Genomic DNA, 22638 nt, shown 5'->3' on the forward strand with positions numbered 1-22638 from the left:
AGGGCGTTAGTCAGAGAAGCGACCAAGATGGCACGGGTAACGCTAAACCTGATGCTACCACCACCATGCTTCAGTGGGATGGGATTCAGCACTGTGCCGAAGCAATAGTATGGACTACGTTGTGTAGAGTCATGAGATTTTATTAAAAACTAAAGTGGTGTGTGTGTGTGTGTGAGAGAGAGATGCATTCATTTAACAACAATCAATAAACGACCTTACAAATCACATAGGAACGGCCGCCTCGGCGCCTTCCTTCGTATCTGCATCGTCGTTATTCACTGGAAATGAACGACCTCTGGCTGTTTTTGTTGCACTGCATCATTGCTGGTGCGAACAGAGAGTTAGTGATTGAAAGCGATGCTATCTTTACTGATAACATCAACAAAATGCCTTACACTCGAGCGGTGCAGACGAACATTAAGTGTCTTGCGCAGATGTCCCGACAACGAGCTGTTTAGCGATACTAGGACTTGAACTCATGACCTACACCATCACTACACAAGCCCAAAGACAGCTTAGATACATTTCAGAGACGGCACGTGAATTCCAAGCGCGGCGTTAAAACAGATGTGGTGGTGTAGCATTTCAATCACGCTTGTGAAAGACTCCCTTCTGAGCGATGGCGTGGAAAGGCAGTATCAAAAAGCTTCGAGTCAAGTCTGTCCGCTTGGCGGCCATCTTGGAAAACCCCTCAGGCTGTTATTTTCAGTCACTCAAGACTATCTGCTCGAATGGGGAGTGAGCTATAAAACAGGAAACGGATTGAAAACGATATCGATCCCTACGATATCGTTTCTCCGTGCCGCTATCGTTATAGTTGTGGTGTGGACCCTGCGATTTTTACAACTTTTTAAATCTTTATCGTGATAGTAGATAGGTGTGAACGGGCCTTAGGAACCGGATAGGCCACGCTTTTTCTATTAATGCCTTGACCAAAAAGGTGATTGGCTCTTTTTTTAGTGGAATGGTGGGACTTATCATAGTTCGAAAGAGCGTATTAAAATAAACCTGATTTGCAGCTGCACTGCCGTCAGGGCTGACCAATCAGAATGGAGAATTCAGCAGCACTGTGATTATACGCTAAAGACAACAGGTGGTGCCTGGTCCAGCTGCGTCCCGCAGCTTAAACCAAGCAGACCGTAAATCCGGTAAGCGCTAAGCGGGCGTAGTTGATCGTAAATACACCACTTCTCCAGCAGATGTGGCGATTCTGCACGTGTTCATCATCAACCATTAGAAGGGAAGAAAAATAAAAAGTTCTCCATGCACTTCTTCCTCGATTGTTTTGTAAAAGCAGGATTTGGAGGCTTTAGGGACATTTCTGACGCGAGGCGATCACCTATACTACGCCGCTGAGCCGTATTTTCCGGATTAATCCGTTCTCTTAGAGCTGGAATCAATCAGGTCAAGCCCACAGCTCTCCAAAGCTCTCCTGAGCAAAGCTGGTGGATTTGAGGTTCACTTTCTTGGAAATCTTCAGTTCTTTACAATGCGCAAAGGGGGGCCCTCGGGGAACGGGAAGGGGTCGGTTATTGCTCGGGTACTCGGGCACAAAGCGAGAGGATGACGAAAGAACATTCCAATGTCCATATATACAGGACCAGCGAGTGTAAGACGCGCCAGCTGCCATCTTCAGACTCCAAGGAGGCCAGATCAGAGATCTAATATCGGGGTCACTTATTTGGGGGGATTATCAGGAGACCTCGACTGGGTGACGCTCAGGAGTGTACCATTCAAACGATATTTCATGAGGATGCACATGTTTGTATTTACCGTGAAGGTCCTGGTATACAGGGTGTGAAAAAGTAAAAAAAAGGATTCTGCTCAATTTGAAATTTATTCATGAAGTTCATCCTGGAGAAAAGAAAAACCTATTCCTATCTATTATTCCTAACTGCCAGTGCTTAGTTTTTTCATTTCAAGGATTTAATTTCAAAGCTGTTCGTGGACGCTGTCTGAGACAAGAGCGACTGTTCCTACCTCGCTGCCAAGTGACCTTTGCGGGGTCAAGGTCGAGCCGGACGAAGGCGTGGACCTCCTCAGGTGTGAGGGTGCCGGGGTCGGATTTGTTGATTCCGAGATGCTGGGATGAAGGAAGAAAGGAGAAATAAACAGAGGGATTTTTTAAAGATATTTGTCTAATACTGCAACATTTCAATCATGAAATAGTTCAGATTCAGATCAAATTTACAGGTTGTTTTTTTCCAAAAATATTTTTATTGAGAAAGAAAACATACTTCCTGTCACATAGCAACAATACCATTCTCATTTTTCGTTATACTTATATATATATACACACACACACACACACACACATGCACACAGACAAAGTGTAGAAAAGAAAAACAACATCAAAGAGTACAATCAAACAAACAGCGTTGGAAGGGGGCGGGGCCTAAGCGTGCATGGGTTGTCCAACATGGCCGCACTCCTATATGCTGAGGCAGAAATTTTTTTTTTGGAATGTTTGGGTGACATAGACTTTGATTAGCTGCATCAGCCTTGTAGATCATAGATCATAGATGTACATCACACTTTGGGCACCAGACATGTCTCAGATGATCAAGATTTATTCAAGAGGGAAACTGTACTAACTTCAATTCTTTGGGACAGTTCTCATACTGTTCAGAAATAACATGAGATGATTCACTTAAAGCAGTCAGATAATTCAATTAAAAGATACTCAAGAGTTGGTTAAGGAACCACGAGATGATTCGGTTAAAGCGCCACGAGACGATTCGGTTAAAAGCGCCACAAGACAGTCCGGTTAAAAGCGTCACGAGACGGTCCGGTTACAGCGCCACGAGACGGTCCTGTTACAGCGCCACGAGATGGTCCGGTTAAAAGCGTCACGAGACGGTCCGGTTACAGCGCCACGAAACGGTCCTGTTACAGCGCCACAAGACGATCCGGTTAAAAGCGCCACGAGACGATCCGGTTAAAGCGCCACGAGACGATCCGGTTAAAAGCGCCACGAGATGATTCGGTTAAAGCACCAATATCATAAATCTAGCTTTGTTTTAAAATGTCGTTACTGGAGAATACCTTCAGAACACACACCCATGTTGTATTATGAGAAATCAGACCACATTTCATTTCTCGCTCTTGATCTCTGGCTCTCGCTTTCCGAGAACTGGCCAAATCTCAGCCGAATCTAAATAAGCTCTGTGTTCTTGTGTATTTTCCTAAGCCTCTTGTCTGTGCCATCGACCTCATGATGCTAAATACCTTTACGGAGAGTAAGAGAGGAAGGCAACGTGCAAAGTGAACCGAACACAAGCAAATGTAGAGCGTCAGTGTGAAGCAAACCCTCGTGATTGGAGTCTTAGAGTTGGGTTATTAGGACTCCTAGTGGAGGAGCAGAGAACTGCACTTACTGTGTGCTCTCTCTCAAGATAAACTAAAGCCTTGCAGAATGTCTGCTGTTTGAGGTGAAAGTGCCCGAGTCTTCAAATAATGCTACAGATTCATCAGCAGAGTTCATTGGGACATTTAGGGTCATCATTTACCTCAGGCAAGAACTGATTCAGGCCTGGGAAGTCACGGAAAATGCTGGAACATACTCGTTCATGCTTAAAAAAAACGGCATAAAACCTGGGACACTTGTGAAGCTTTGTCTATTGTTGGCTGGTACTGTAGACACTTATGGATGTGCACTGTCCAGCTTCTAAAACTATCTAGTTAGAAGCGGTTTGATTTACACGTTGACGTACTCCAGTTTGGACTAGCTTCACTGGCTAATTAGCAAAGCAATCTAGTTTTACTAGCTACGTACACATGGGTACCAGAGGCAACGACGATCTCGGTTACTTCCTTCCAAGCTTTATTTTATTTCCTAATGCGTATATACGCGTTTAACGAAAGGTTATACGTGATCGGATAAGACGAAAACCCTGTTTATACGTTTTTCTTCCAAACCGTGAACGGGAACGAATTGCAGGGAGGAACTAAAGTTGTGAGTGGGGAACTGAAGAACGGATAGACCACACGCTCACAAAGGATTGGTCCGAGGAATAACCAATTTGCACCGAATTGATAAATTATACAGAAAATAAACGATCGAGATGACGCGTTCCCTTCCGAGTCTTGCCGTTTCTTCCTTGTGTTTTCCAGAAAGTTTTCCCTCGACCGCTCTCACACCTCTGGCTTTCTCATCCGGGATCTAAACCTACATCCGAATTCCCGGCAAGCTGCTTCGTGACGCAATATTTCACGAGGTAAAGCGGGGAAGAAAATTAAGCAAATAACAAAGTCAGGTTATTTAGAGTTGGGTTATTAGGACTCCTAGTGGAGGAGCAGAGTACTGCACTTACTGTATGCTCTTTCAAGATAAACTAAAGCCTTGGAGAATGTCTGCTGTTTGAGTTTACACAACAGTAAACTGTCAAGCGCTAACAGGCCATTGTTCCAAAATTGAGAAATAAAGGGTTAAGTTAGAGGGACAAACGAGCAAAGTGCAGGAGAACAGATTGGGGGAAAGGAAAGAAGAAAAAAAAAAACACAGAGATTAGGTTATCTGTATGGATCGTGAAAATGAAATGTCTGGACTCACCCTGAGTCGCCCCAGCTGGATGGCAGAGAAGCGTCTCACTCCATTAACGGATGGCACGAGTCTGTTATACAGGGCCTGAGAGAGAGAGAGAGAGAGAGAGAGAGATTGCGGGTTCAAGTGTTCGTTCAGGACTTTCAAGTCCCCATGAAATCAAAATGGAGGTTTTGTGGTGTTAGGTATGAAAAGGTCCGCCTTAAAGTTTTCTATAAGCTAGTGCTGCTCCAAAACAACGACAAAATTCACATTGTTCGAAATGTACACTCTCTCTACCACCGATACGGATCGACAGTTTCCATGACATCATTCTGCACTTCAGCTTCTCATCAGATTTCCTGCCCAATCAAACGCTCTCGAGAATCTGAAGCGTCCCGCCTCCGACGTTATAAAAATCCCGTCGAGTACGGTTTAGCCCCAGGGGGCTGCGAGGTAAGCTGAACATTATTGACTATTTCAAAAGGGGGAGGAGCCACTCCGTATGTCCCGCCCTGACTTCCTGTTTCAGTGGAAATCACGTCAGCACATCGAAGAACTCTGCGCGTTTCAAGGCACGTCACGAGGACTCGGTGCTGACACTGGAGACTCCTTCCATAAATGTTAAATAATCTCCTCACATGGTTTGTTAAATAAGAGCATCAAAGTACTACTATCAGTGCTGCTGTTCTAGAGAATTAACCAACACCTTCTGACCAATCAGATTCCAGAATCCAGCCGTTTAAGGAATGCGGGTTTACTCGGTGCTAAACTGGAAGCTATAGACGTCCGTTACTTTACTTCAGCACCAAACTGGGAAGCTAAAAAAAAAAAAACCATCAGAAACTTCGGAACGCGTCTTAGCCGATCTCCTAAATCTGAGAAAGCTGAACGTGTATACATTTCATTTGCAGTCTCTTTGAATAAAAGTGCTAAACGGTTCAACAATCACTTGGACATCTGAAGTGTCCTTTCAGAGATCTTCACACACATCATATATCATATCATATCATCGTGCTACATGAGTACCTTATCAGTCTGGGTGGCTTCGTGCAGGATTCGGGCATCCACGGCTGCTGCCACCAGGTTATTCGCCGCCGTTATGGCGTGAATGTCACCGGTCAAGTGGAGATTAAACTGAGGGCAGAGAAACACATCTGGATTTAGCTGAATCTGTACATTCCTGTCCTGACCTCTGTTCTTACACACTCACTGAACCTTAAAATGTTGAAATCTTGATCGATCCACAGCGCAAATATATTAGACGTATAACGATGCAACATCTGGATCTGTTCGCTGCTATGAATATCCGTAGCTGTATTCGGGTTTTTAAACCTGAAGTGGGTGGGGCTTAACATAAAAGTTTTTTTTTTTGTTTTTTTTTAAATAAAGATTTGTTCGGGACTCCCTGAATTTTCGCCTTAATTTAGTCTTATCGTACGGCAGCTGCCAATCGGTGAGGGTGAAGGCTGACGCGTTCTTGCTTCGAGACACGTGAAGCCAGCCTTTCACACCGCTGAACGCACCCGGCTATCGGAAAGCGCTCTCCGCCCTCTTCCGCATACATGAGCTCATGTACATACGTACGAAGCTCTGTGTAGTTCTCAAACACTCCACGCATGAGATTTCTCACCTCCTCCATAGGGATGACCTGAGCGTATCCTCCACCTGCTGCTCCACCTAGACAGAGAATTAACCTCATGGATCAATATACAGAGATATAATTACAAAAACAGCTGGAGCATAACACACACACACACACACACACACACACCCACACACCTTTGACTCCGAACGTAGGACCCTGAGACGGCTGTCTGAGGCAGGCAAAGGAGTTGAGTTTGAGATGAGCAGAGAGAGCCTGGACCAGACCGATCGTCACTGTGCTCTTCCCTTCACCAAGGGGAGTCGGCGTGATGCTACAACACACACACACACACACACACATCTAGACACATTCCTCATGAAAAGGCCAAATTATTTCACTACAATAATGTTTATATTATACAGTCCCCTCTGAAAGTACTGGAACAGCAAGGCCAATTCTTTGGTTTTTGCTATACACGACACTGAAGACATGCGGGTTTGAGATCTGAAGATGGATACGAGATGATATTTACTTCTAGATGTGCTAAACAACTTCGACCCTGGCACATTTTGTTTGAGCCCACCCACTGTTCAAGAGTCAAAAATATTGGAACGTGACTGACAGGTGTTTCTTGTTGCCCGGGTGTGCCCTGTCAGATTGACCGTTTAAACAATGAACAGCTCTGATCTACTCTTTAATCTCCTCTTGATATCTGCCGTTAGTTTCAGCTGTGAAGACTGCATTTGTTGTTAAAAAGGATAAACCACCATGAAGATCAGAGAGCTGCCTATGGGAGAAAAGCGAGCCATTTTGGAGCTGAGAAAAAAGGGAAAGTCAATGAGAGGCATCGCAGAAACTTCGGGCGTGGCCGATACGACAATTTGGAATGTCCTGAAAAAGAAATAAACCACCGGTGTACTGAGGAACAGACACCGAACGGGTCGGATAAGGAAAAGGGGTGAAGGTGTCACAATCCACCGTTCGAAGAAGACTTCGAGAGCAGAAATATAGCGGTCATACCACAAGATACAAACCGCTCATCAGCAGTGAGAGTCAGGAAGATCAGACTGGAATCTGCAAAGAAATACTGAGATGATCCACAAAAGTTCAGGAACCAAGATGAACCTCTACCAAAGTGATGGAAAGGCCAAAGTGTGGAGAAAGAAAGGATCTGCTCATGATCCAAAACATACACGCTCCTCTGTGAAGCATGGTGGAGGTAGCGTCATGGCTTGGGCTTGCATGGCTGCTTCTGGAACATTCTCACTAGAGGAGAAACTGAAGCTTCTCCTCCGGGTAGATATTTTATTGAATCTGCCAGGAATATTTGTCAAATATTACACGCAGTGTTCTGACCTGAAATTGCAGACCACCTTTAATATAGATTTTTAAAAAAGGTAGGAATTACCCATCGTCCCTTTAAAATACATTTAAAAAAAAAAAAAAAGGAGGAACTGCAGACTGCACCTTTAATTTAAACCAAGAAAGTAGGAATTGCCCATCGCACCTTTAATACACACCCAAAAAGTAGGAATTGCCCATCGCACCTTTAAAACACACCCAAAAAGTAGGAATTGCCCATCGCACCTTTAATACACACCCAAAAAGTAGGAATTGCCCATCGCACCTTTAATACACACCCAAAAAGTAGGAATTGCCCATCGCACCTTTAATACACACCCAAAAAGTAGGAATTGTCCATCGCACCTTTAATACACACCCAAAAAGTAGGAATTGTCCATCGCACCTTTAATACACACCCAAAAATTAGGAATTGCCCATCGCACCTTTAATACACACCCAAAAAGTAGGAAATGCCCATCGCACCTTTAATACACACCCAAAAATTAGGAATTGCCCATCGCACCTTTAATACACACCCAAAAAGTAGGAATTGCCCATCGCACCTTTAATACACACCCAAAAATTAGGAATTGCCCATCGCACCTTTAATACACACCCAAAAAGTAGGAATTGCCCATCGCACCTTTAATACACACCCAAAAAGTAGGAATTGCATCAAAGTACAACAGAAAGAAGATCAGAAATAGAGCAGCCTCACCCTGCCACGAGGACGTATTTGCCGTTAGGTTGCTGCTGCAGGCGTTTGAGTACCGAGAGCCGAACCTTGGCTTTGGAGCGGCCGTACGCCTCCAATTCTTCCGGCAACAAGCCGATTTCCTCGGCCAGCTGCACTATGGGCTTCGGAGTCTGAGCCCGGGAGATCTCAATGTCACTGCGGACACAACAAACACAAAACAGATTCATGATTACTGAGCCATATGACAAAAAACAAACAAACAAAAAAACACACACACACAAAAAATCCACACTTCTTTCCCGTATTTGTCTGGTTATATAATATCGCAAGCAGAATAAGAAGGTACGCGTGGAAATTAAAATGATTCCCACTGATTTTTCACCTTGTTATCGTTCACCATATTTAAATATTCATTAAGTCTTCACATCGGTAATTTTACATTTAACAAGCAAGGAATATAAAACACTCATGCTGTTATAGGAACATTGTGTAACTATGATTTACGACACAGGGATTAGAGGAGGCAGTGAGATGAATAGAGGATCATGGGAACGAGCGGAGGCTGAGGGGCTTTACTGCACTCCTACTTGGGCACGGGAGACAGCGGCTGGAGCTTCAGGGGGCGGAGCGTCCACGGCCGATACTGCCGTCCTTCCACCCACCTCCTACTGCTTCTCACCACGTTCTGTTAGAGAAAACGTAAAAAAAAACAACAACTGTAAAAACTAAAGCCAAACCCAAATCAGTTAAGAGCATGGACATGTATTATTGTATTTAATGGTTTTGACATATAGGTGTAGTCCTGACTGCTGGCTGATTGTGCAGGGGGTATAAGCTTTGCTATAAGGACTTCTTTCCATCATCTTGTAAAAGCCAACATCAAAACATCACTATAGACATTTCTCCGGAAATTTCTCTGGAAGCTGTAATGCCAGCACAAACCAGCGGGTGGCATCTGACCTGCATCCTGAGAGCCGCACTTATACGTCCAACATCTGGCCAGGATTCAGCCTCCGGCTTCTTCTCACGGGCTGAGAACGATGTGAGACAGAGCAGACAAAAGCACTATAAGATTAGTTTTAATATACAATAAAGAAAAAACAAACAAACAAACACACACGAGAGCATGAGAGGAGTGTGCAGAAAAATGAGAAGAGTGTGAGAAACCAGAGTGAGGAGAGAGCGAGAAAAGTAGGAATTGTGCCGAGAGAGAAAAGAGTGTAACAAGAGAGTGAGAAGAGTGTGTGACAGAATGAGAAGGGCATGACGGGGGGAAAAAGAAAAAGAAAAAAAAAAACGCGTGAGAAAACGTGAGAAGAGCACACACCTGGTGTTAACGCAGGGCCACAGTTAATGGGAGTTACTCCGGGTTTGCAGCACAGGTTTGGGAGTGCGGTGTGTTCGGCTCCCATCACCACAACCACGTCAGCCTGCTTCAACTGAGGAACAATAAAGAAATAAAACTGTCTGAATATCCTCTGTGGGGAAAAAACCAGTAGAAGACCCTGCCAACAGGTCTAGACCTCCTTCTTACTCATTTGTACACCTGAAAGTTCTTTCTTTCTTTTTTTTTTTTAAAAAATGATGAAATTTCCATGATCTGCAACACTTGCAGCAAAATAAACCTTGAACATGATTTATCATTAATCTATCATACATGGCCAGAGCCGCATCTCCATGCGGTTCTCACCTGGTGTCCCACTGAAGCTAAGCAGGGTTGAGTCTGGTCAGTACCTGGATGGGAGACCTCCTGGAGGAAACTAAAGTGCTGGAAGTGATATCAGTGAGGCCAGCAGGGGGCGCTCACCCTGTGGTCTGTGTGGGCCACAATAAAGCCAGGAGGCCCAAGTGTAGTGACGGATAGTATACTGTTCAAACAGCAGGGTCTTTTGGAGGAGACGTTAAACAGAGGTCCTGATTCTCCGTGGTCGTTAAAAATCCCAGCACACTTATCATAAAAGAGTAGGGGTAGAACTCCCAGTCCTGTTTCTAATCATCCTGTACCAAACTGTATGTCTAATCTCGTATCTAATAATCACACGCTACCTGCTTCTGCAGCCTGTCTGAGCTCCAGCGGCCCGTCTGCACCTCCATACCCTCGCTCTGCAGCAGGCACTGGAGGATGGTGTTCAGTGGCCTGTCCAGACCGACCAGCACCGCCTTCTTCTCAGCCAGAGGAGCATCTGAACACAGACACATTAACATAGTCGATTGTTAGAAGGTTTTTTTTTTTTTTTGTTCGGAGATCCAGTCTTTAAATCGGAACAAACTCCTAGAACCTTAATCCGAAAAGAACGTATTTCATGTAATTTTTAATTAAAAAATAATCTCTTTTATAGTCGATCAGCCTACGAGGATAACCTACGTAGATAAGTAATGGAAGCACATCGTTACCAGTTTAGCATCACGTAAGTAACACGCTCAGTGTCTCAAACAGAGCCGTAGCTACATCAGGAAGCTGAAAACACCTTCTTTACACACACACTAGGGGGCGTGGCCAATTACTGGGCTTCTGTACAGTACTTTTGTCCTCAGACCTAATATTTCACAGTCTTGGTCGTGGCCTGGACATTTTGGCTCCCAAATCACATGATTCCACTAATGAGCTAATGGACAAGGATAAAATCGGCTAAACTGGATCAATTAAAGGAGAGAAAGAACGTTATATTGGCAAGTTACATTAGACTTCAGAAAAATTCCATATCACGCTCCAAAGACTAAAGACATTTTATCATTTTCCAAAATCAACTCCATATTTCCAAGACCTTTTTTCCTCCCAGACTGCAGAAACTGGTGTATCTGTTCAGATTCAGCAACATCAAACTATCAAACTATAAATATAATGCAGGTGTGTGTGTGTGTGTGTGTGTGCATGAGAAACACCATACACTCACCGTGTCTGCCCAGCAGCTCCAGAACTGCTCCTGTTACAGGTGAGAGAAAGCCTTCAGACAGAGCTCCTGACACCAGACGGCCCACGTTCAGATCTGAAACCCTGAAAAACACACACACACACACACACACACACACACACACACACACACACTTTACTAGGCTTTCCATATCCACTATATTATTAATTTAAGTGCAGAATTACTGAGTGTATGGATCACCATAGCAACATCACTGAGCCAATATTAATTACGTGGTTTATTGTCAGAAGAGCAACAACACGGACACAGTACTGTGTTTTGTGTGTGTGTGTGTGTGTGTGTGGTGTGCAGGTAAAGGCGATCAGCTACAGCAGTGGTTCTATAGTGGCCTTTTTGCACTGATGGATGGACTAAAGGGGGCCAATACTTTATGCAACACAACAGATGGGTTTCAATCAGGTGACATCATTTATCAAGCCGGATACGAATGAATTTGCCCGCAAGTTGTTCGAAGGTGCGCTCGTGAACTAAGGTTCACTCCTGAGTTGGTGTAAATTTAGGACTAATCTGCATAGAATTTACATAAATTTACATATTCAAACATTTGAACACGTACTACTACAGCCGTCACGGCTACATCGCTTATTTATTTCATTCTATAACAATATTATCTCCTTTCATAACATTCTGTGTGACTCTGTCGTTACATATTGAAGGGAAAGCAATTCTAAAACGAATTTAAAGAAATAAGTCTAGCCGTTTATTTAGGACAAAAGTAATGGCTCCCTACGAAAGACGGAAGAGTCGGCGTGTGACCCGACGGGCCACACGGGACCCGACGCGCCACAACAGCTGAGATTTAGCACATGCCGCGCTTAAGACGTGCTCCTTCACCTTTTAGCTGTCGCTTTGTTGTTTTCAGTTCTCTGTGAGCTTTGCCTTTTACGGAGTTCTGTAGGCGTGGCTACATGTAAATCAGCCGTGCCACGAAAACACTTGGAAATGAATCCGGCATTCGTCGACACCAACGCACGCGCGCGCGAGAAAACCGGTGAACGCTTTGTACATTTTCCGTTCGGATTGACCACGAAAACATTTCCACACGGATTTATTCGACCATGAATAAACACGGCCCAGAGATCGTACATCTGTACGGAAGGTGGAGCTGAGAAAATGGAGACGTCGAATACGTCAACACACAACACAACACCACACAACACAAGTTGTAAAATACCCGTCCACATCTTTCTCGGGATTGATGGAGTCGAGCACTCTGCGGGAGAGGGACGAAGGAGGAAGACACAGGAACACGCCGTGAACGTTCGGATCTTCGTTCAGCCTCAGCACCTCCTCTATGACCTGCACAACGGCACAGAATTAGAAGGGAACGGTTACAGTGTCTCAACGGTTACGATTGAACCTTGATGACTTTCCAAACGAGCTTGAGCACGCCTGTGTTTGTTACCATAGCAACCCACTGCGGATCTGAACAAACTCTGATTCGGTCACTTATGATTTGCCGAGTGCAGACGCTCGGGCTATAAAAAACAACCGGTTTAGAACAAATAAATCAGATTCGCCCTGCTGTGTTTCAGCGACACACCTCGTCCTGTGTGCAGCCGCTCGGCAGACAGATCTGCGTCACGTTCAGGCCGACCTGCCAGGGAAAAAACAAGCTAAATTAATCCACATGACGCTCTACAGGGTCTCCGTTATGTGCTCATGCATCAGGTATAAAAATATCTGTATTCATTTTGCGCAGCTATGATGAAATAACACACACCTTTCCCGCCATCTTCTTATTGATGTCCAGTAAAGCGTCATCTTCACCTGCCTATCTCACACACACACACACACCCCAGAACCTTGAAATATTCCACATAATAATAGTAAAAAAAAATCTGCACCTTTTGTACATTTAAAATTCAGCTCAAAGTGTTTCAGAAAAAAAACAAAAAAAACTATTAAACGATGTGATTAATTCTATGCAATTAATAAAATATAAATAATTACATATTTAAATAACGAAATATGTCCAAAAAAAAAAAAGTATAATAAAAATTTAAATAAATATAAATAATAAATATAACATCTGTGCAAATGTTGCAGTAAAAAAGTAAGACCGATAAAAAGGTCAGTTAAATGCTAAAATAAATAAAAACCCTGTTTTAACAGTGACGGGTGGAGCCTGAGGAACGTAAACTGGTAGAAAGAGTAAAAGGATGCTTCGCCTTTTCTTAGTTTCACACGTGGAATGTGGAAAAGGTGCGCGCTAGGAGATCTCGAGAATAGTTATTAGTTTGCACCAAAAAAGATGAAGAGATTTAACCCTTTCAGGGATCAGTTCTTTAGACACGTATGCAAATTCTTTCGAAATTTGACTTAAAACCGCACCAAAGTCAGTCGTATTAAGAAGTACACGGATTCCCCATGAGCATAAAAAAAAAGGCAAAAACATTACGCTTAAAATCATTTTTAACCTTCTCAGATACGTGGTTTTAAAGATTATAGGAAAAAGTTACTTAAGTTACTTAAAAAAAAAGTATCGTTCGCCGTGTCCGCTGACGATGTCGGACTCTACTGTAGTCACGGTTACGCGCTAGGAAGCGGAGGTTTAGGTGGAGGACACAGACGGGCGGAGCGATACAGACAGTATTGTACAGTACGTGTTAATACGGTTGGTGCTGTAAGAACCTGTACGATGGCCAGGGTGGGTCTGATTCCTGGGTGGGTTTTCACTACGGCAGCGAGCTCCTCTCTGCTCCTCTGGATGATCTCCCTGTTACAGAGACACACAAGAACACGTTAAGATCTTTCATCACACGCTCTCGCTGATAAATCCACACTCCTCTGTAGCGTTGTCGCGTGTGGTTAAGTCCTGGTAAGCGTGTGTCGCTTGAAAGTTTCTAAGAGGTTTGAATAACTAGTCAAAGAGGACAAGCGACAGTATCAGCGAATCACGTTACAGGCAGTATTCACATGATCGCGGCTCTGCTGACGTGGACACACGGACCCTAATCTGGAGACTGCTAATTTTCCTACTAAGGAGCTAGCTAATTTGCTTCTATTTAGACGTAGATAAATATTTTATCAAGCAAAGCAGTTTAAATAAATAAATAAATAAAAAGAGCTTTTATGTCCTGATGTTCATACCATCAAGCTTAAGCTTATTAAAGTAACATTAGGACAAACAATGCTAGTCTTTATATAGCTAACTAGCTAAATGACTTAGCTAGCTAGCTCCCTCACAGCATTATTAAAGTAACATTAGGACAAACAATGCTAGTCTTTATGTAGCTAACTAGCTAAATGACTTAGCTAGCTAGCTCCCTCACAGCATTATTAAAGTAACGTTAGGACAAACAATGCTAGTCCTTATGTAGCTAACTAGCTAAATGACTTAGCTAGCTAGCTCCCTCACAGCATTATTAAAGTAACGTTAGGACAAACAATGCTAGTCCTTATGTAGCTAACTAGCTAAATGACTTAGCTAGCTAGCTCCCTCACAGCATTATTAAAGTAACGTTAGGACAAACAATGCTAGTCCTTATGTAGCTAACTAGCTAAATGACTTAGCTAGCTAGCTCCCTCACAGCATTATTAAAGTAACGTTAGGACAAACAATGCTAGTCTTTATGTAGCTAACTAGCTAAATGACTTAGCTAGCTAGCTCCCTCACAGCATTATTAAAGTAACGTTAGGACAAACAATGCTAGTCCTTATGTAGCTAACTAGCTAAATGACTTAGCTAGCTAGCTCCCTCACAGCATTATTAAAGTAACGTTAGGACAAACAATGCTAGTCCTTATGTAGCTAACTAGCTAAATGACTTAGCTAGCTAGCTCCCTCACAGCATTATTAAAGTAACGTTAGGACAAACAATGCTAGTCTTTATGTAGCTAACTAGCTAAATGACTTAGCTAGCTAGCTCCCTCACAGCATTATTAAAGTAACGTTAGGACAAACAATGCTAGTCCTTATGTAGCTAACTAGCTAAATGACTTAGCTAGCTAGCTCCCTCACAGCATTATTAAAGTAACGTTAGGACAAACAATGCTAGTCCTTATGTAGCTAACTAGCTAAATGACTTAGCTAGCTAGCTCCCTCACAGCATTATTAAAGTAACGTTAGGACAAACAATGCTAGTCCTTATGTAGCTAACTAGCTAAATGACTTAGCTAGCTAGCTCCCTCACAGCATGATTAAAGAAACGTTAGGACAAACGATGCTAGTCCTTATGTAGCTAACTAGCTAAATGACTTAGCTAGCTAGCTCCCTCACAGCATTATTAAAGTAACGTTAGGACAAACAATGCTAGTCCTTATGTAGCTAACTAGCTAAATGACTTAGCTAGCTAGCTCCCTCACAGCATTATTAAAGAAACGTTAGGACAAACGATGCTAGTCCTTATGTAGCTAACTAGCTAAATGACTTAGCTAGCTAGCTCCCTCACAGCATTATTAAAGAAACGTTAGGACAAACAATGCTAGTCCTTATGTAGCTAACTAGCTAAATGACTTAGCTAGCTAGCTCCCTCACAGCATTCGCCCTTTACGCAGAACAGATGAAAGACAGGAGCTTCACTGTTTCATACCGAGAATTAGATAGCTCGCCGAAACCGTTTTCTACACTCAAAATAAAAACAGTCAGTCAACACGAGTGCCTGGTTTTAGGATCTTTACTTCGACGACAATGAGATGAGCTAATTTTTTGCTTGGTTTTTGCTAGTTAGCGGGTTGACATGCTAGTTCAGCCCGATTGCTAGCTAGCCAATAACGGAACTCAAAGTTTTCCAGCCCCTGTGTAAGCTGTTCTGACAGGGAAACGCTCTGCCGTCGGGTTTAAAAGGTTTCCTCCAAGAGATAACCGAAGAAGGCTTTTCATTCCTAGTCCATAGCGTTCAGGGTCGGTCCGTCCAACACGCTTAAATATTCTTTACGAAAGGTTTTCCTGAACAGCTTCGCAAATTAGACAACTTTAACTCGGAACTTTTAGTGCCAATTAAAAAACTTTTATTCATGGGATTTAAAAAAAAAACAAACAAAAAAAAAACAGAATAACGTTTTCAGTTTGCAAATACAACGATTCATACGATATCCACCAAGCATTCTTTATAAGCTAAATAATGGTCTCAAATGTGTGTGATTTCAGGTATAAAATATGTAACGAAGACAAAAAATGGGAGAAAATATCATTTCTTTACAGTTTGGGACTGTCACATGATGCAAAGAAGTAAATAGTAAATAAATAAATAAACAAACAAACAAAAAGTTTATTAAATTTTTTAAGGCATTCAGTAAAGTGTGGCACAAAAACATTTGTCATTTATTTTTCTCCAGAAATTTGGCTACAGACGTTTACGTTAATAAACTTGAGGCGATTTACACTTTATAAAACAATTAACCGTCCATGAGTGTGGACACTACGCCTACGATTATGTAGAACGTGACGTGTCTGAAGGACATGGACCCGATAATCGCTTCCCATTCCTAATCGTTAACAGATTTCTTAACAACGTCGTGATCCGACGTCCACGCTGGCGTCCACGCTGGCGTCCACGCCGGCGTCCTGGTCAGCGAGAAGAAACCACCACGAGAGAGAATAACGGGGTTAAATCTCAGAGAGAGATAAGCAAGCAGAGCCGCTCGATAACGGCGAAAATGTCAATCCCGGTTATTGTTTGCTCGTAAACCATTTTTAAAATCGCAATCATGTTGTATTGCACATCATCACCATCATCACCGTCATTTTAAAATCAACAGAAAGCAGACCTTCCTGTCACATGATACCACAAGCTACTCTTTTTATTCAAATATGACTTTTAAAATAAATATATGGCCACGTTATTTGAGATGTTTTAAATAAAAGTTACGGATGACCAACAAGGCAAAAAAAAAACAAACAACAACAACAACAACAGCAACATCCCATCATGATACACGACACAGGAAACTAAAGCGCGGTGTTACGCCGGGTCACGCCATGGCTCGCAGAGACACGTCTGCCCGCAGGCCGACGATTACGAAAGCGGAGTTTCGTAAACGTTATCATCAGTTCCTAAGAGCTAACCCTGTTACTCCAGCTCATCAGTCCATTATCAAGCTGGGGAGAAGTGTGTGTGTGTGTGTGTGTGTGTGTGTGTGTGTGTACAGAAAAATCTCAAATTGTGTAGGACACCAAAACCTCAGCAGAAAATCAGGCAGGTCTTATGGAGTCGTGATTCAATTCCACAGACGTTCCACAGACGTCTTTATAAAAGCAACATAACAGGCAAAGATTAGGCGATACTATTGATTAAGATTACTGTGACGATTTTTTTTTTTTTTTTATAAAACCAGGCCTTAAATGTATTATTAATATGATGTTTGGAATAAGCAAGTCTTCCTTTTCTAACGTGTCACAACAACAACAACAACAACAATTCCTCACGATTCTTGAAGATGTTTCAGTTAAAGATTCCTGAGAAAAATTCAGTTAGTCAAAAATGAACTCAATGCTACTTTTATTGTATTTAATAAAAAAATTTTAATGAAATAACTTTTTATTGTGACACAAACGTAAGAAGTACTTGTTTATTATTTTTAAAAAATTTTTTTTTTAGAATTTTTAAACTTTAACATAAAATCAGCTGCTTCCAAAGTTTGTAGATGTTATTATTATTATTATTATTATTATTATTTAATAATGTTGTAAAAATACACCCACAGTAATGTGTATTGCGATATTATTTATCACGATACCAATATTACATCATCCAGCTCTAATGTGAAAAAATATATATAAAAAGTAAAAGATAACGAGTGTGTGTGTGTGTGTGTGTGTGTGTGTGTGAGAGAGAGACATTTCCTACATGAATTACTTCTTGTGGTAAAAGTTTTAAAAAGCTGTGCGCGAGAGGTAACAGTCCAATCTGGCAACCCTGGCACAGTTCATGCCTCCGGATTAAATACCGGCAGCACGCGGAGCTGACTTTAGTGAAGTTTTAACCGGAAAAAAAGTGAGGAAACGCGAAGAGAAAAGACATTCCATGTCCTGTTCATGTCATGTTCATGTTCTCGTGATGGCAGTGATTAAATATCGTTGATGAGAAACGTTACCCGAGTTCTGCTTCCTGTTTCTTTTTTCCTTTGCTTTTGTTACAAGTTAGCTCGTGCGAATAAATACGTCGTTCTTACCGGATGATATTTTCGCTCGCGGACCCGCCGCTGTTGTTCTCGCGCGGTGTGTGGAAGCCGAGAGCCGGTGAAAGTTCTGAAGCTCCGGTACCACCGATGCTGCTGGACGCCGCGCGCCGAACTGGCAACCAGAACCCCGTCCTGTTCACCGGTACCGAGCTTCTCCGGGGGCTGAACGTTCTCCGTGGAGTCCCGGCTCGTGCGCACGCGTGGCGGAAAACTGGCGAGAGTTTCATGATGTCCAACAAAAAGAGAGGTCTCTGGTTCTGGAGGGAGCAGTCCGGAGCACGCGCGCACAGAGGAGCACGCTGTTATGATTCACTTAAATGAATCGGTTCTTTGGGCCGATTCTTACACAGTGTAACTACAACAGCTTTTTAATTAGTGATGGGAAGTTCGGATCATTTTACTGATTCGGATCTTTGAATCTCGTTCAGCAAAATGAACGAATCTTTTTTTCGAGTCATTTCGATCATTTCAGCAGAACATAATTAAAATCACTCTCTCTCTCTCTCTCTGTCTCTCTCTCTCTCTCTGTGTCTCTCTGTGTCTCTCTCTGTGTCTGTCTCTCTGTCTCTCTCTTACTCTGCCGCTCTCCTACCCTCTCTCTGTCTCTCTCTCTGTCTCTCTTTGTCTCTCTCTCTCCTACTCTGCCTCTCTCCTACTTTCTCTGTCTCTCTGTCTCTCTCTCTCCTACTCTGCCTCTCTCCTACTTTCTCTGTCTATCTGTCTCTGTCTCCCTCTCTCCTACTCTGCCTCTCTCCTACTTTCTCTGTCCCTCTCTCTGTCTCTCTCTCTCTGTCTGTCTGTCTCTCTCTCTCTGTCTGTCTCTCTGTCTGTCTCTCTGTCTCTCTCTGTCTGTCTCTCTGTCTCTCTCTGTCTCTTACTCTGCCTCTCTCCTACCCTCTATGTCTCTCTCTCTGTCTCTCTCTGTCTCTCTCTCTGTCTCTGTCTCTCTTTGTCTCTCTCTCTCTCCTACTCTGCCTCTCTCCTACTCTCTCTGTCTCTGTCTCTCTTTGTCTCTCTCTCTAATGACAGAAACATTACAGGGGTTGTGTTATCGTGTTTGGTATTCGGAGGAAACACGGCATGAACCCTGTAACGCATTACAGACTTGAAACACTTTTAAAATAATTTTTAAAAAAACATTTTAAAATCACACACATTAATTCGTTGCGTGATTAGTTTTGTTGTCGAGCTGTTTTATAGTTATTAGATTTTAGCCTCTGGTCTATTATCAGCACAAACAACAACCTCGCTGGCAAACAGGGATTTTTATCCGCGTAATAATAGCTTGCCAAGCCGGCTAATCCGGTTTAAATGAACACACTGTCCAAAAATGAAATTTACGCAAATTTCATTTGAACCCCAAGCTACATTTGGTGTCTTCTTTTCTATTTTTGCAGTTTAAATCGTGTAAAGATGTCGCTTCGGTCAGTCATACCTTCTGTATAAACAGTTTGGTTATGTAAAACAATACGCCCTATCGAATCGAATCGAATCGAATCGAATCTGAATCACTTCTACAATTCTACTTTCGGACTTTGGGCCACACGTCCTCACACATCCTCGCCGGCATGGAGTGACATCATTATTGAGTACTGAGGAAGAAAGTGATTGGTCTGAAGATGGCGCTGTGAGAGTTCTGTTCGTTTTGTAGATAACGCTGAGTCAGAAAGCACATCAGGAGGTCCGTTTGAGAAGCGGAACAATGTGTGATGATTAAGTGCGTCGTCACACCTGTAGCGTTCAGTCAGTTTGTACAGAACCCTGTCGCTCGGTTCTGCCGTTCTGTTTATGCAGGTGAGAACGCAGCGATCACGCGAGGTGGTCTCGGTCAACGCTTCTCCAATGAGGAACGTGATTCAACTCTGAATCAACTCAACTGCAGGAAGTGAATCAAACATCCATCCATCCATCCAATTTCCCCATACCGCTTATCCTACGCAGGGTCACAGGGAGCCTGGAGGCTATCCAAGGGAACTTGGGGCAAAAGGCGGGGGACACCCTGGATGGGGTACCAACCCATTGCAGGGCACAATCACACACACACACACACATTCACACACTACGGACAATTTTTTTGTTTTTGGACTTGGGGAGGAAACCGGAGTACCCAGAGGAAACCCCTGAAGCTCAGGGAGAACAATATGTGTGAAAGCGTCCTCAGATATATCGCACGATGCTATCTGGTGTCTATACACGTCACTTTTTGTGTGTGACATTAGCCTCGTACCTTTAAAGCAAAGCTGCAGAAGCAAACTTCATAAACTAGACGTTACGTTTAGGGCAAAAACGATTCATTCTAAAATGATCGATTTTCTACTGAACTATCTCTTCAGCTTCTACCAACACCATTATATTCGGTATTTGTGTCTTTGACAGTTCTGTGTAATCAGGGCTGCAAATCGATTCACTTGATTCACTGAAGAGAACTGAATCGTTCAAGCCTTCACCGTTCTGTCCAGTCCAGGGATTTAAATACATAAAAACCTACGCGTCAAATGTGTTATTTTGAAATGTATCTGTGTATAAAGGTTGCATTATAAAGGAACGTGTATATCTGTGTGTTAGAGTAATAAACTCCACATGATTCTGCTGTGAATCGTTCAGCTGATATGAGTCCAGTTTAATTGGAGACACAATGTAGAGCCGTGGTCTAGTCACATTTTAATCATAAGCCTCGTGTGTGTGTGTGTGTGTGTGTGTGTGTGAGAACATGAGAGCGTACTCAGAGGAGCTAGGCGAGTGTTTCCACCAGGATATACTGGACTTTCAATGCTGCTTCCAAGGACTTTAGTATAAATACATGTTCATTTTGATTCATATGTTGTTTATTTCCGACATTATGCGAACGAAGAGACGCAAATTCTCCTCGATGAAAATCAGTACATTTTAAAATACCAGTGTTCTGGTCACAAAGGCAAAGTTTGAGGGGAATACTAGCCACTGTGAAGGCATAAGTAGTTTAAATGAACGTTTACTACCCAGGAACAAAAATCTTACATAGTGTCATGTGTCCATGAATCTCATCTCCAGGTCTGATTTAGTAAATACATACCTTCTCACGTGAGTTGAATTCAGACTGAACACTACACGAGGACAAGATTAGAAGATGGTGATGGGAAAAATTGCTAGTGCCCTCTGCTGGACACTTCTATAATCACACATCTTTTGTACTTAATCAGGTGAGAGAAATCACATCCTCCATCCATCATTCAGCTATGAGAGAGAGAGAAATTCTGTACATTTTAAACACAATTAAGTTATATTTTATTTGCGCAGGGTAAAGGGTTTGAGACATCATCATCATCATCATCATCATCATCATCATCGTCAGCTGCGATGGAAAAAAAAATCCTACAGTTACACACAATTACTAGAAATGAATTCGTTCTAATTAATGAATTAACATGTACTAAATGAATTCATGTAAATATGCTGCCAAAACAAAGTGTACGTTTTACTCACATATTTTGCAAGTGCTTACAAAACTACAAAAAAAAGAAGAAGTAATGTTCACTCCAGTGGTTTGCTTATTAATGTGGGGGCGTGGTTTTAGAGCTCTATTTGCATATGCGGAAACTGATTTGAATTCTGAGGCTCTGGGTGGGTTGTTTTCCGGACTTCTTGTTTTGTACGGGTTTTAAGGCCTAAAGCTTTTCTTATCATGAAATATTTTGAACGGTCAAAGTGTTCCGAAATTTCATGCGAATATCAAGAGAATACTAAGAGACTTTTTTATATACTGTACATACTACACATTTTTTAAAAAAATGTGCAAAAATGTATTTGATTGATTTTTTAAAAATTTGACTCATGTTTTAAATTCCCAATGCAGAAGGCGTTGATTAATTTCCTATAACAGCAGCCTTGACAGTAGTGCAGCTGCAAATCGCAGCTTTATATTAATATGCATGTTTTAATACGTGAATACGTTCAAGCTCATTCACGTGTTCACAAGTGCTCAAGCTTTCAAGGCGTTTACGCTTTGCGGTTTCTCAGTGACGTGACAGTCTGAATTTTTTTTTTGTCTTATTAACTTCGGGAGAGAGGATAGAATTGAACAGAATTGGAACTGGAAGTGTGTAACACAGCAAACAGAAACGAGGACAGATGAGCGATGGTAGTGAGGAGCACGTTGCCATGGAGATTCATTTTCTTTCTCCATTCATCAGTAAATGTGCTGTCTCTTTCTCGGTCTCGGTCTCTCTCTCCCTTACACACACGTGCTCACACTCATTCACACTCTCTCTGTCTTTCATACACAGTGCGAGAGACTTGAGAGTGCTCTTGATTGCAGCTCTCAGGCTTTAGGATAGCTATCATTACACAGTTGATCTCTCGTGTGGCCTGACCCATCAATCCCTTACATAACACAATATCAGGAGAATTAAACCCCAAATCACTTTTATAAATAACGACCCTGTCGTTTAGCT

The 22638-nt window shown here is 42.5% G+C and overlaps 1 protein-coding gene across 1 annotated transcript in view; it reads right to left on the reverse strand.

The window, feature by feature from the left end:
- mthfd1l (methylenetetrahydrofolate dehydrogenase (NADP+ dependent) 1 like) overlaps positions 1–18948 on the reverse strand; it is a 46838-nt gene extending 27890 nt beyond the window's left edge. The window contains exons 1-16 of the mRNA XM_053613722.1: positions 18200–18948; positions 13719–13803; positions 12808–12858; positions 12628–12681; positions 12259–12383; positions 11046–11146; positions 10198–10334; positions 9479–9590; positions 9112–9182; positions 8739–8836; positions 8173–8346; positions 6305–6441; positions 6156–6202; positions 5552–5659; positions 4553–4627; positions 1981–2083 (exon numbers count right to left, since the gene is read on the reverse strand). Coding sequence (XP_053469697.1) covers positions 1981–2083; positions 4553–4627; positions 5552–5659; positions 6156–6202; positions 6305–6441; positions 8173–8346; positions 8739–8836; positions 9112–9182; positions 9479–9590; positions 10198–10334; positions 11046–11146; positions 12259–12383; positions 12628–12681; positions 12808–12858; positions 13719–13803; positions 18200–18435 — 1714 coding nt within the window. The 5' untranslated portion in view covers positions 18436–18948. The remainder of the gene's footprint in view (positions 1–1980; positions 2084–4552; positions 4628–5551; positions 5660–6155; positions 6203–6304; positions 6442–8172; positions 8347–8738; positions 8837–9111; positions 9183–9478; positions 9591–10197; positions 10335–11045; positions 11147–12258; positions 12384–12627; positions 12682–12807; positions 12859–13718; positions 13804–18199) is intronic.
- Between the last annotated feature and the right edge of the window lie 3690 nt (positions 18949–22638).

This window comes from Ictalurus furcatus, chromosome 25 (assembly GCF_023375685.1).
Source record: "Ictalurus furcatus strain D&B chromosome 25, Billie_1.0, whole genome shotgun sequence".
In the NCBI taxonomy this organism is placed as follows: domain Eukaryota; kingdom Metazoa; phylum Chordata; class Actinopteri; order Siluriformes; family Ictaluridae; genus Ictalurus; species Ictalurus furcatus.